The 14,599-nt window shown below is 51.6% G+C and overlaps 1 protein-coding gene across 1 annotated transcript; it reads right to left on the bottom strand.

Moving 5' to 3' along the window:
• Positions 1-363: 363 nt before the first annotated feature.
• MOK (MOK protein kinase) lies at positions 364-14,141 on the bottom strand. The gene is given in 11 exon segments (XM_081230340.1): positions 364-870; positions 952-1,152; positions 2,634-2,757; positions 3,332-3,505; positions 4,287-4,388; positions 6,091-6,269; positions 8,223-8,271; positions 8,401-8,456; positions 8,458-8,480; positions 12,572-12,642; positions 14,056-14,141. Coding segments are annotated over 10 exon segments (1,020 nt in total). The 5' UTR covers positions 12,603-12,642; positions 14,056-14,141; the 3' UTR covers positions 364-789.
• Between the last annotated feature and the right edge of the window lie 458 nt (positions 14,142-14,599).

A 14,599-nucleotide genomic window follows, 5' to 3' on the forward strand; every position in this document is an offset into this window, starting at 1 on the left:
CCCTGCCCCCTCCCCTCCCTCCCCCACGGGAAACAGGTTTCTTTTTGTGCCCGCTTATTGCTGGCACCCCAGAAACGAAGCTGGAAACGCCCGCAGGCCATCGGGCAGCAACGGCCTCTACTCACGGAGGAAGCTGAGCCTTGGGAGCTGGACCGGCGGCCTGCCCGCGGCCCGCACCCGGGGGCTCCGAGGGCTGAGTGCCAGCCTGTGTCATTCCTCAGTGGACGGTCAAGTGAAACAGTGAAGCTGCACCGAAGTCTCCCCAACAAAATCAATGCCCCTGATACACTCACAAAAGTCAAAATAAAGGAATGGATAATCAGGACACATGTTTAACTCAAAATATATTAAGATGCAACACTGTAATGATAGCTTATTGTTTAATAAAAATCAAGGGTCTCCAATGGTGTAATCTGGAAGCCAAACGTGCTGGGACACTACTGGTGGTGGATGGACTAAGGGAGGCACCCTGTGCAGAGCCCTCGGTGAAACCAGGCCTAAATAACCCATAACAAAGTATAATTTGTTTTGATTCATATAAAAAATTACAAAATATTCCCTGCCCCAAATTCTTATGTTACGGAAATGAACCGAAACCCTAGAATGAGGTGATTTCACAAAGGTATGAGACTGGAACATACGGTACGGCTGCCTTTAGGATGCAAGCAGCCTCGGGACGGCGGGCTCCAGGCCCAGGAACTGGTGCTGGTCTGGGGGCAGCTCGCCCGGGACGCTCGCTGGGGCCCGGCCGGGTGAGAGCCGCCCCGAGCAGGGGAGCCGCAGCGCCGCTCAGTAGCCTCCACCTCTCCGCTCTACCGTGGGCAGGCGGTACTGCTTCAGGTTAGGCTGGATGTCCTTCTGTGTGTCTGTCTGTTAAAGAAAGTGACAGACACTCAGCAGAGGCCGGGATGGGCGTGAGCGCGGCGCCAGGGGAACCAGTGGGACGCCTACCTTCTGGTTTGGGCCAACACACTTCAGGGGTCTCAGCACCGGGAACTTCCGGGTCGCTCCGGGGGCAAACACTGACTGCAGCGCTGGGCTGGAGTACGAGGGCTGCTTGGTCACTCCTGACAGCTTGAGTTTGGGCAGTGCCATCACGTAGGCTGGTCCGTGTCTCCTGGGATGGTCCTCCTCTTGCTTTAGGGGCTGTTTCTAGAACCAAAGCAAAGGTCAGATGAACACACGATGCTCTCCCCTTTGTGGGAATTAGGAAAAGCAAAAGGGGCTCTTTTGTACTACTTTTGCCTCATACAATTTCTTGACCGTGACGTGTGACAGTATGGTGCCTGGACAACACGCACCACGTCCCAGCCCCCCCAGAAGTGCAGTGGCCGCTCCCTGGGCCAGGGCCAGGGTGGACAGCGGGGGAGGCCACGCTGACGCACGTGCAGCTCCAAGGGCCGAGGCCACGGTGACGCTTCCCGCTCAGATTCCCTGAGGTCGGCCAAAGCGGCCTGCAGCCTGCTTCTGTGTGGCCAGTGCGCTGAGTGGATTTCACATCTTCTCATAGTTGGAGACAATTTCACGGCATGTGATTATGAGACTCCAGTTTCAGGGTCCACAGTTTTACTGAAACCCAGCCCCACCATTCGTTTACGTATGGTCCGCGGCGCCACCAGCCAGAAGAGTGGGCAGTCGCGCCAGACGTTAAGGCTGGCACAGCCTGAACCCTCACTCTGGGGCCCTGGCAGACAGCGTGCGCCTCGGCTCTGGCGCGGGGGCACCCACGGCGGGTGCCAGCAGGAGAAACACTAACAGCTGACCAAGAGGGAGAGGAGGCCCGGCAGGGAGAGCAGTTAGGGGCAAAGTGAGGGAGGCTCAGCCGGGGGGCGGGGGTGGGCTTCGTCCCCGGCTGGCGGCCTGCGCAGCTGAAGGGGAGCTGCCGTCATCCGCCCTTGGAGGGAAGGCACGGGGAGAGAGCCAGGTCTGGGGGAGAGACAGGAGACCGGGTTTGATCAAGTCTGCCTTTGGACATTCAGCTGGAGCCGTCAAGCAGGTGTCTGGACACGGGGGTCGGGATTTCTGGAAAGCAGCCTGGATGCAGGTATACCTGCATCCTCAGCTTCCAGCACAGAGTGACACTCAACAGATGCTGGGCTGAGTGAGAAACGATGGAAGGCCACGGCTACCACGAAGCTCGGTGCCAGCCCACAGCTGTAAAACTGGGGGAGCCGAGCAAAGGGGGGCCCCGCGGCACGCGAGAGAAAGGGGAAGTTATCGCGGGATGCAGCTGTGCTTTCTACACCAGGAAGCGTGCGAGCCCACCCCTGTGCCAGGCGCAGTGCTCCTCTGGGGCCTGCTGCTCTTGCAGGGGCTCAGCGGCCGAGCGGGGGCGGTCACCTGGGCCAGTGTTGGCTTCCCAGTGCCCCGGCTAGGGTCCTCTGCAGGCACAACGTGCTTGGGCACCGGCCTGGCCCTGCGGCTGGGAGGATCCCAGCCCACCACGCTGTGGACCTTAGCTGGTGGCGCAGAAAGGCCGGGGGCACAGAGGTGCCACCTGGCGCGGCAGCAGGTTGCTCACAGGCACCCTTTCCAGGCAGATGTGGCACCTCCCCAGGTGGCATCTGCGTCAGAGAGACATGGGCCCCTGAGGGCGTCCGGTTCCCAGCTCGGACGGCCTGATCGCTCAGTACCTGCTTGCTGCCCTCCTGAGCCGGCTGCCGGTTGTTACTGAGTAGTTCCCGTGCCACCAGACGCTCGGGGCAGAGAGCGGAGGCCTTCCTCCTGGGCCTGGCCGGAGCCTGCTTCTCAGCTGCCCTACAGGACGTAAGGGGCAAGGGGTGCCTCTGCTGAGAACCCGGCCGCCACAGGGCTTGTCGGCCTCCTCTGTCCCCAGTGTGGGCTCGTGCCTGTCACCCCTCCTCTCATCCAAGGAGCTTTTCTTTTCCTTTCCTGTCTCAGCCTGACAGCCTCTGGGCTCCGGAGCCGTGGGCCCACCCCTGCCCAGTGACTCGAGGTTCGGGTCAGACGTCACCCCCACGTCACACATGCACAAGGGGACAGAGGGGTGGAGTCCGAAGCCCTCAGGGCAGGTACTTCCAATGGCAGGTGTCGCCCAACACACGCGCCCTGGAACCTCACGGCGAGCGAGCTCAGCCCGCTCCCCCTGCCGTGTGCCACGTGACCCTCTGGGGCTTAACACCACAGCGTTGGCATCAACCGCAAAGCAGCCCCAGACCCTCCGTCCACCCTGCCGTGACGCCACTAATGGCCTCCTTTTGGGGGAAGATAGCAGAAAGGAGCGAGGTGCGGGTTCCCAGAGGGACCGGCACTGTTCCCGGGAACCAGCCACCCATCCGCGTGCCCCACGGGAACCCGGCAGGGCGCCTACCTCTGTTCTCGGAAGTAGGGGTGCCGCAGGGCCTGGTGGGCAGTGATTCTCTCATCGGGATCATAGGCCACCATTGCGTGCAGGAGGGAGAGGCATTGCGGGGACAAACTGGCTGTCAGTAAAGGTATTACTGATCCCTTTTTAAAAGTAAAATCAAGACTCATAGCTCTCGACCTGTATTAAAAGCCCAGTGATAGTAAACGATCATGCCGTCATTTAGAGCACGTGGCCAGTCCAGCATCACGACCCTACAGGGACCTGCACTGAAGGTGACGGCTTACAATCTAAAAAGGGCAGGGGGCAGGGGGCATAAAGCCCATAGAATACAAGATCCTCGTGGAAACCGTGGACTTTGGGTGAGAATGACATGTCAGCACAGGTCTGGTGACAGCAGACGTGCCACCGCGGGGCCGGTGCTGGTGGCCGGGAGGCTGTGCACTGCGTGGGGCCAGGCGGTAGATGGGAACCTCTGTACCTTCCGCTCAGCTCTTCTGTGAACCTAACACCGCTCTAAAAAAATTAAGTCTGTTTTTTTAAAAAGGGTGGGAGGTCGTGAGATCTGTTACGCTGTAAGTGTAAGAAAACTTTTTCCTGAGAAGACTAATACCACATTCCCACCAGAAAAGAATGAAATAAAGTCTTAAAAAAGAAAAAGAATCCAGCATGGCTGTTATCTCCTTACCCCCCTCGGGTTCTGGGAGCTGCTGGGTGCTGCCCACGCCCCCGAGTCCCCCCCGAGGGGTCAGCAGGGCCAAGCTGCCGGGTGGCGGCTCCACAGGGTCTGTGCGTGCAGCCTGTGCTGGGGAGCCTTTCCCACCCAAAGACCTCTGTGGCCTGAGTGAACATTCCCGGGACAAAACCCGAGTGCTGGGCTCGTGGGAGTGTGAAGAGGCCCCTGGGGGCCACAGAGGCAGGGGGGTCCGCGGTGGTGGGGCGGCCTGGGGGCTGCACTTACCCTTTGAACTTGGTGAGGGTCTTCCCAGCAGGCGTGCCAATGACATCGTGGATCCTCGAGATCTGGTTCAGCTCGTTGGCTCCGGGGAAGAGGGGCTGCAGGCTGGGCGGGCGGCCAGGGCTGTGGTCAGGGCGGCGGCCTCCCAGCAGAGGGACCTCCAGCCCCCCCCGCCCATGCTTGGGCCTTCCTCCTCCTACTGTCCCTACGGGTTGGTGTCTTTCTAAGGGACAGGGCCACACTCCCGTATCTGTACAGCAGGTGCCTCTGCCGGCTGAGAGATGAAAGCCCCCAGAGCCTCCTTACAGCCCGGGGAGTTTTGTTGACAAAAATTCAGTCTGGGTCAGGTCGGGCTGTGTAGACAAACGAGGTTCAAGGAGGGTTTTGGTTTTGGAGCATCACGGATTTGGGAATTGTGGGTAAAAGATGTTAGACCCATACACATTACAGGCCACAGAGAAGAGCTTAAAAACATAGCTCTGGGCTTCCCTGGTGGCACAGTGGTTGAGAGTCCGCCTGCCGATGCAGGGGACACGGGTTCGTGCCCCGGTCCGGGAAGATCCCACATGCCGCGGAGCGGCTGGGCCCGTGAGCCATGGCCGCTGAGCCTGCGCGTCCGGAGCCTGTGCTCCCCAACGGGAGAGGCCACAACAGTGAGAGGCCCACGTACCACAAAAACAAAAAAGCAAAAAAACAAACAAAAAAAACAACGTAGCTCTGACGGTAAGATGACTTCTATTCAGGGAAAACGGCAGGAGCTCAGGCCGCAGGGGAGCCGGACGGCTCCGAGGTGGGGCAGGCCGGGCACAGAGTGCAGTCAGCGAGGCTCAGCGTGGGCTGCCCAGCGCCCTGGGTGGATGCGGCCGGCACCAGCGCCTCTGACATCCCTCCAAACTGACTCAGGGATTTCAGCACCGGAGAAAAGGTCATTCGTTCGTGCTTTAGTATCAGTGAAATCACCACTCTCCTTTCCACAAATAACAGTCACTTATCAGTACGAATGATCTAGAATCAGAAGGCGTGTCCCGAAGGGCCCGAACGTCTGTTTTTATCAAGGGGTCAGTTGAGCAGGAGGGACTGGACGACCCGGGTCCTGCCTGCGCTGGGCTGTACCATCCTGACGTGCGTCACCCCGAGGTTAAATCCACCCACCCGTCCTGCGTGAAGCCACTACGAGCAGGTGCCGCCCCTCCTCCTCCCGGGGCTTCTTCCACCCGGTGCCCCCGCCGTCGGTGGACAGGACAGGCCCTCCTCCCTTCCCGGGCCTCTGCCGTGGCCCTGCTGCGCCCAGCGGTAAAGCCCAAAGGCTGGGGGAGGGGAGGACGGTTAGGGCTGGGGCTTCCTGGACTCCATGCAGCTCGCCCTCACGCCCGGGGCCAGAGCACCCCACCCGAGCAACTGCACTCTGAGGGTAGACCGAGGGGCACCGCTCGCACCCCGCCCCCATGGCAGGCCCCGCGAGGTGGCGGTAAGCACGCCTCGACTCCGTTCCTTCATTTGGCTTCATCAGTCCTATCGCTGATGAGACCAGATGGAGAGGCCCACCGACCCAGGGCCCGGGCGGGCCAGCGGGAAACAAGTAGCTGATCGTGTTCTTTCCGCCATACCCAGAAAGCAAGGAAAAGCGGTTTTTGCCACATTTCCTGTCGAGTTCAAAAACCACCACCATACCCGAAGGTCTGTAAGCTCTGCACCGTAGAGGGAGGGACTGGCACGAAGCCACCGGACGGCCGAGCCCCGCGTAGACCGGCCCCAGGACCCTGACACAGCCCCCCTAGCCCAGCAGGAGCTGCGACTCTGGAGCCACCTGGCCATCTCGTAGAGCACGCAGCCCGCGCTCCACAGGTCCATCTTGTAGGTGTAGAAGCCATCAGTGAGGAGACACTCTGGGGCCCGGTACCAGCGGGTGGAGATGTATTCCGTGTACGGCTGCTTAGAATAGATACTCCGGCAGGAACCAAAGTCCCCTAATTTCAGGACATCCTGCTGCAAGGGGGTAGAGAAGCAGGGACAAATAACATCTCATCAAGCAGCGGTTGTAATACAAACCATTTCAAATATTTATGCACCAACGGGAAAATTCCTAGCACCTAAACTAGCTTGTAGAACATAAAGTACTGGCTTTATAAGCCCCTGAAATTGCCTCTAGCAGGTGAGGAAGTGGTATTTCTCTTCAGTGGAACACATTTACAAATATTCTGGCTATGTTTAACAGACATTTCAAAATGTTTACAGGTTTTGGAAATTTTTAAGTCGCAGAGTAAGTCTACAAATGAACTATACACCCTGGTCACATGCCCTGTTATGCCTCAAACTCCCCACCGCGTCCAGTACTTCTGGCAGCTTGGTTCCCATTCGGGGGAGGCTGGGGGCCTGGCCTACACCACATGGGATCCTTGAAGGAAGTCAGACAGCCCAGGGAAACAGGTTTCAAGGCGTTTCTTCCATCTTCTCTACCTCTCACATTCAAGTAATAAATTTCATGCTGTCAATACATTTGAAGCCTCTGGCACCTACAGCAAACATTAAACAGCAGTGCTCTCGGCCAGATTATCAAGAAACCTGCCCTGACAGCCTTTTACCTCTGTTCCCATTCCCCAGTACGCTCAACAAAAATGACAAGGCATATAAAAAGGCAAGAAAAAAGTCTGAAGAGACAAAGCGACGCATCAGAGCAGACTCAGATACGGCGCAGGTTTTAGAGTTTTAGAATTCCCAGATAGGAAATTTAAAATAACTATGATTAATTTGTTAAGGGCTCTAATGGAAAAAGAAGACAGCATGCAAGTTCAGATGGGAAACGTAAGCAGAGAAATGGAAACCCTAAGAAAACATCAAAAGGAAACACTAGAAATAAAAAACACTGTAACAGGGACTTGCCCGCTGGCACAGCGGTTAAGAATCCACCTGCCAATGCAGGGGACACGGGTTCAAGCCCTGGTCCAGGAAAATCCCACATGCCGTGGAGCAACTAAGCCCGTGCACCACAACTACTGAGCCCGCGAGCCACAACTACTGAGCCCACGTGCGCCTACAGCCCGGCCTCCGCAACAAGAGAAGCCACCGCAATGAGAAGCCCACGCACCACAACGGAGAGCAACCCCCACTCGCCACAACTGGAAAAAGCCAGCATGCAGCAACAAAGATTCAACGCAGCCAAAAATTTAAAAAATTAAAAACAAACAAAAAACACTGTAACAAAAATTTTAAAAGACTTTGATAGACTTAACACAGCCAAGGAAAGAATCAGTGAGCTTGAAGATATGCCAATAGAAACTTCCCAAACTGAAATGCAAAGCAATAGAGGAACGTCAAAAACAAAACGGAACATCCAAGAACTGTGGGACAATTTCAGAAGGCGTGGCACACACACTACAATGTGGATGAACCTCAAAATAACGATGCTGAATGAAAGCCAGACCAAAAAAGAGTATATGCTATGTAATTCCATTTATAGCATGTTCTAGCTCGTCTTTGCCTGGGGACAAAGGACAGGGGGCAAGAATTACCAAAGGGCAAGAGGAGGCTTTTGGGGGCTTTGGAATTGTTTGTGAAGTTGATTGGGATGATGGATTCATGGGTGTACACATATGTCCAAACTGAGCAAATTGTACACTTTACACAGGCATAGTTTAAGGGCTTTCGAGTGAGACATATCAGAGCTCAAATCCTGCCTCTTACACTTTTATATTTAGAGTGTTTAGAATGATAATTTAAATGGAGTTTATTTTTGTATATAGTATAAGAAGGGTGCCTTTTTCCAGATGTACAGTTATGTTGACGGCATTTATTAAAGTAACCATTTTTTTCCAAACTGGAAGGAAAAAAACAAACATGTTATAACAAACATGGTATCCACTGGGATTGAACACATATCCAGTGAACAGTTTTTATATTCTACTTTCTTCTGATATCAATTTTTCATATAAAAGTTCTTACCTTTATTAATATATTTTCTGGTTTTACATCTCTGTGAAATATTCCATTTCTGCATTCAATATAAAAGGAAGGACAGAATTAATTGTACCTCATTCATTCAAATTCTTTTATACTATATTCTTAGTGAACGGTAATACGTTTTATTAATTTGAAAGCTGCCAAGTCTCCAAGTGCCTACCTGTGCATGTGATCAAGGGATTTACACAACTGGTACATATAGTGCAGAATTTTTTTTTTCTGGTAATGGGTGTCTTCTCCCTGTGCAATCGAGGAAATAGCCAAATATGGTTACCAACGATCCATATCCCCTTTTTCGAAACAAACGATGGAATCCATTTTTATTTAGCAATGTGTGAAAATCTGACTTCCTCAGTGAAAAATAACCTGGAGGAGTTCTAGGAAATATGGAGTCTATCTACAAAATATGCCATTTAAAATTCTACATACTGGCATGATTTCATTTAAAATCACAGAGCGCCAGGCCTTCTGACTGCAGTCAGAACAGTGCTGAGCGGATCACCGCAAGGGCAGCTCGGTATGGTGGTCCTAACACAGCCTCGGGTGGGCCTCCAGGGCATCCGCCTTCACGCTGATGATGAGCTCAAATCCAGGGTTTTCCTCGGCTTCCTGGCTACGTGGAGATCTCCGTCTTTAAGGGGATGGATCACGTTTTCTTAACCCAGGAAGACCAACGGCCGCTCTCACTTGCACAGCCACACGTTCCTCTCTCACAGAAGGAAGCAGTCACCGGGCGCCGGCTGACAGCGCCCTGCGGCAGCCTGCAGTCGACACCTTCTCCCCTCCTGCAGCTCTCAGGACGCTCCAAGACTCTTAATACTACGCTCCAGCGTCAGAGCTGCCCTTGCTCTCGAAGGTGTCACATTTTACTTGATTTTAATACAGAGGTATGTGTTTTTAAGTCATTAGGTTTTTTTTGTTTGTTGTTTTTTTTTTTTTGCGGTACGCGGGCCTCTCACTGTTGTGGCCTCTCCCGTTGCGGAGCACAGGCTCCGGACGCGCAGGCTCAGTGGCCACGGCTCACGGGCCCAGCCGCTCCCCGGCATGTGGGATCTTCCTGGACCGGGGCACGAACCCGTGTCCCCTGCATCGGCAGGCGGACTCTCAACCACTGCGCCACCAGGGAAGCCCAGTCATTAGGTTTTAAATCTGCAAAATATCCACTCTCACCTAACAACTCAGAAAACCACTTTCCCCTCCATGAGCACATATCCCACTAGACATTTTTCATCCTAAGTTTGCAACTTCTGTCGAAAAATTAATGTATTCTTTTCCTCACATAACAAGACTGTTTATGTTAATAATAGAAAGTAATTTAAATTACAAAGTGTCTAAGTGCAATGAATTTTTTCCATGGCATACTATAATCTTTTTATTCTGTTCACATAATTTATCATCAGTTTTCCAGAATTTAAATTGAAAGAATTAAAACTAAGACTTTGTCAGCTTCCCCCCACTTGAGGAATTTTATCAAACTATTATCTATATAAAGGTGAAAAGAAAGTAAAATTTCTATTCTCTGTCACACGCGAGGCTGGACGAAACTTCGTGAGGTTCGGCCCTCATCGGGCAGGGGGTCTCGCTGCCCACTGACTAGCCCAGCTCTCCAAACCCCCCTCGGCAGACTCCCTCCCAGCACAGGGCTCTCAGGACCCAGGAGCACCTGAGTCCCCTGGGGGCTTGTGAAGATACAGAATGCTCCCCATCCTCACCCCCAGCATTCCTGGTTCTGTAGGTCTGCGGCGGGGCCCCAGAAGCTGCCTTTCCAGCAAGTTCTCAGAATGGGCCGCCAGGCCTGGTCCCTCACCTTGGGAACTGCACCCCATCATATCCTGCTTGTTTATCGAAGGCTCCAGCCACATTCACTTGGGGGCATTTCTGCACGCGCCCCCCAAGCTCTCCTGCTGCATGTTGTACTCTTGCTGCTCTGTTCCTAGAAGCACCCTTCCCATCCACGTCCACACGTCCACATCTTATAGCATAAAACTGCCATTACCGTCCCGTCATCTGAACTTGAACTCAGAAAAGGTGGACTCTTTTAGGAAAAGTCTAATCCATCCAATCTTCATAAGCACCTAGGGAGCTTTTAAAAAGTAGATTCCAAGGCCCAACCTAGACCCAGTGAATCACAAATCCAGGCAGGTGGGCCAGGAATCTGCATTTTCGGCTGCCTTCAGTCCCCAGGGGCGGAGGACTCTTTGGACGCCTGCCCTTCCTTTCCTCCTGGGCCTCCGCTGCTCCACCCATTCACAGCCGTGGGGCAAGGCCACGACTCCCTCCCCTGGCCTCCGTGAGTGCCTGCCTGCACACGGGGGCTCCAGGTGCACAGAGGTGCCCTCATGAGCCATGTGGGCCGCTGGTCTGAACCATCGGAGTCCACACCCTTGACAAGGAGGGGACTGACCGCTGACTTTCGCACTATTTTCCCAAAACAGGACCCTAACTCGCCAGGCCCAGGACTGCATGTGGTTCCCACCAGATTCTTGCTCACAAACATCTTGAAACAAATATATACAGTACAGTTAATAAACCACTCTGAAGTTTCTTGTATGGCCCTTTACTGAATGCCAGCAGACTGCAAACAGTATTTCTCTCTTTTGGCTCTCCCGACCAAATGAATTTTCCCAAGTTAATTTTTACCCAATATTCTCATTAAGAAGGTACTAAAAATTGTCATATACAATACCAGCAATGTAAAAAATCTGAAGTGAACACAGTGATTAACTATGGCATTGGCTGTCCGTCCTAACAGAAGGAAAAGGGTCTCCAGTGTAGCCAGCACTGTAATAGAATATCCAGCACACTGCCTTCTCACAAGAGACCCTGTACCCAGGCCTGCACCTGGCTTTCCTGGTCAGGCTTGGGGGTGCATTCTGGGTCCACCATGGCACAGCCAAATGCCCACAGTCTACACTTGGGCCCAGAGGCTATGCCCTGCGGCACCGTGTGAGCACATGTTTGCCATCGGTGTTTTCCAAAGGAGAGCCTTGCCTGATGGCACACTGTTCCGAGAGAAGTTACAGGGTAGCAGGCGGGGTGTCAGACTCAGCACAGAGCTGGAGCCATCATCCGCACCCCTCTCTCAACAAGACAAAATTCCACGAGGGGTCCTCCCAGTTCTGCTCTTTGAAGCTGGCTCGTCTCAGGCAAGTGCTCTAAGTTCTTGGAAGTTCAATTGCCTCACCTCTATAATGGAGTTGAGCTCACAGAAATGGGAAGAGCAAATGCAGGAACACAGAGCAAGCACACTATAAACTGTAGAGTCATAATGATGATGGTGGTAATGCCAGCAGTTGACCTTGCCTGAAGGCTACGCAAGCCAGCACTGCTCCACACACCTCACACGTATTATTACTCCTCACAACAACCCTAAGAGTCAGACACTAGGATTATCCCCATTTTATAGACAAGGACTAAGGCTCAAAGAGCCTAACCAGGACCGACCATCATGAAATGCACATGGCACTGGGCATGCTCTACCCAGTGTGTTGACGTGGGACATCCAAGCTGCGTCAACACAGCCAAACTGGAACGGCCCTTCCCAGAAGCACCAGCATTAAAAGTAACAGGATGGGCTTCCCTGGTGGTGAGCGGTTAAGAATCTGCCTGCCAAGGCAGGGGACACGGGTTTGAGCCCTGGTCCGGGAAGATCCCACATGCCGCGGAGCGACTAAGCCCATGAGCCACAACTACTGAGCCTGCGCGTTGCAACTACTGAAGCCTGCACGCCTAGAGCCCGTGCTCCGCAACAAAAGAAGCCACTGCCATGAGAAGCCCGTGCACCGCAACGAAAAGTAGCCCCACTCACCGCAACTAGAGAAAGCCCGCGTGCAGCAATGAAGACCCAATGCAGCCAAAAATAAATAAATAAAATAAATCTACTAAAAAGAGAGAAAGGAAATGAATGAGCACTCTGCAATGCAGGGGACTTCATAAGACTGCAAACAGAAGGAGGCTCCCTCTCAGAGGGTCACCTGAGCAGGGAGTCCTGCCTCATCCTGAAGCCTAGAGTAGAATGTCGAGCAGCAGCAGAGCCGGGAAAGATGCGAGAAGGGGACAGGCTTGAGGGAGGGCCGAGCCGCCGCCGCCCGCTGCGCCCTCCTCACGTCGTCCAGCCGGCCTGAACGCCTCGTGGCTTTGCTCGTGTGCAGCTGAGTTCTGAGCAGACAAGACTGCCAGAAAAACACCTCCCATGAGTACTGTGCGTTTACAGCCCAGTACCGTATATTTAGATGAAACTACTGCACAAATGATTTTGAGAACTAAAACAAATATATGGGAACTACGAGCTCTAAAAGATCTTAGATTAGCTTTGAAATTATTCTACGTACCTCGTATTAGTTCATAAATATTCATGTCCATAAGTTCACATATTAGTGCAAGAGAACCAGATTTTCTGTCACTGAAGAAGAAAGCACGTTTTTAAAATGTTTTTTCTTTCTTGTATTAATCAGAAAAAATAATCAAATATTTAATTCATTTGTAAACACTTCTGATAAACACAAAGCACTCCTACATCAGACAAAGACCAAAGTGTAATGATTGAAACAGCAGAAGTTTTGATTTTTAATCAACATTTTAATTTAAAATTTAAAATAATTTTAAATACTAGTAAAACTCTACTTCAGGCAAAAATTCTAAAAGCCCCCCTCCCCACAATTTTTAAAGAGAAGTGTCTTGAAAATAGAAAAGTTAACTATCAGCAGAAAGAAGAAATGAGGTTTGAGGAGCTGCAGAAGCAAAACAAAGAAAGTAGGATTTGATTCATGCTCTGTGGCTGCAAATTTAGTTTTAATTTACCTAAATTACTTACATGCGATGGGGATACATCACAGTGCAGGGAGCAAAACCAAAACTCCAGCCAAGGCAAAAAGGAGGAAGATGAGTCACACCACACCCCTGCAGTGTCACCCCCGGACCCTGCTCCAGGAGCCTCTGGTGGGGCTGGAAGGGGTCCCCGCTGTCACTCAGGACTGCCAGGAGGCCCATGTGCAACCGTGCACAGAAGTACTTTGCAAAGTGCACATAAAGCACCCTCAGCACAGGCAGTGCTGTGACCGTCACACGCAGACTGCGGTCTCTGGACCTGGCCCCAACTAATGGCTCAGAGCACGCGGGCCAGGACGCCACACAGCCATGACAAGACATTGCATTTTGAGTTTAGAACTGTTCAGCCTCCTGATTAAAATCTCCTGCACTTTAACGGTCAGAGGCTGCGGTTTCTCGGCTGGTTGTACAGGCCGGGCTTCCTGCTGAGGGGCGCCTTCTCAGAGCTCCAGGCCAGGACCCCAGCCCCAGCCCCTGGCAGACAAGCCCCTCCAGACAAGCTGTGCTCTGCCTTCTTGATCGACAGGTAAACCTTACGGAAGCTACTTTATAATTAGAAAAGAAATTAAAAATCCCCTGAAATTATGTCAATTGTAGTAAGAAAGGCTGCATGAGACCACACAGAGATGGCAAGTGGCAGCAATCCCTGAAAGAGGACAACAGGGGCTTTCCCAGTAGGTCACAACTCACACTCGGATGCCCAGGGCCACCACCGTCTACACAGAAGCCCAACTGCTACAGGAGAGGAACCGTTTGAATGTTGTTTGCTTTTATGAGGTGGAGTCACTGAAATGAAGGCCTTTCTACGTTAGGACTCAGATAAAGACACTGGTCCAAATAAGTAAGTGACTTAAGATAAAACAAAAATTATTATTCTCTGAGCTACAAAGCAAATATTTAAAATGCCTACCATGGTTTTCTTTCTTAAAAAGAGATTTAATAATTATCATCAAATTTAGATAATGTTTAAAGCCCCAAATATACTTACAAAACCACTTCGTGCAACGTAAGAATGTTTGGGTGTGGATTCAGGTGCCTCAGTGCTTGTATCTCTCATAGATTGCTCACTTGCTCAATACTATGGTATAGGTAAAAATAAATAACTAATTTATAATTCAGGTCAACTTTAAAATCAGGGTTATCAAATCATTATTTATTATCTACAATCACAACAGAAAAACTCACAAATATTTCAAGCAAGTTAATCAGATTTTATTTCTCCCATTAGCAGCTGATCTTAAGTATATCTTGTTTCTACATTATCTTATAAAAATCATATGTTCAAACTTTTCCCATCTAAGTTCCTGAAAGAATACCTTGGTAGTTTCTCTTACAATTAATAAATATAGAAACAGATACTAAAATTTCCTATTAATCAGTTTATAGGAACTAACTGAGCAATGTAAATGCCATCTGAAAATAAACATTTCACATTCAGACCCAGTCTTTTTTTTTGAGATAAATATTTTAATTCAATATTTTTTAAATTATTTTTTTAACATCTTTATTGGAATATAATTGCTTTACAATGT

This window comes from Mesoplodon bidens, assembly GCF_964165515.1.
Source record: "Mesoplodon bidens genome assembly, chromosome: 3".
Lineage (NCBI taxonomy): Eukaryota > Metazoa > Chordata > Mammalia > Artiodactyla > Ziphiidae > Mesoplodon > Mesoplodon bidens.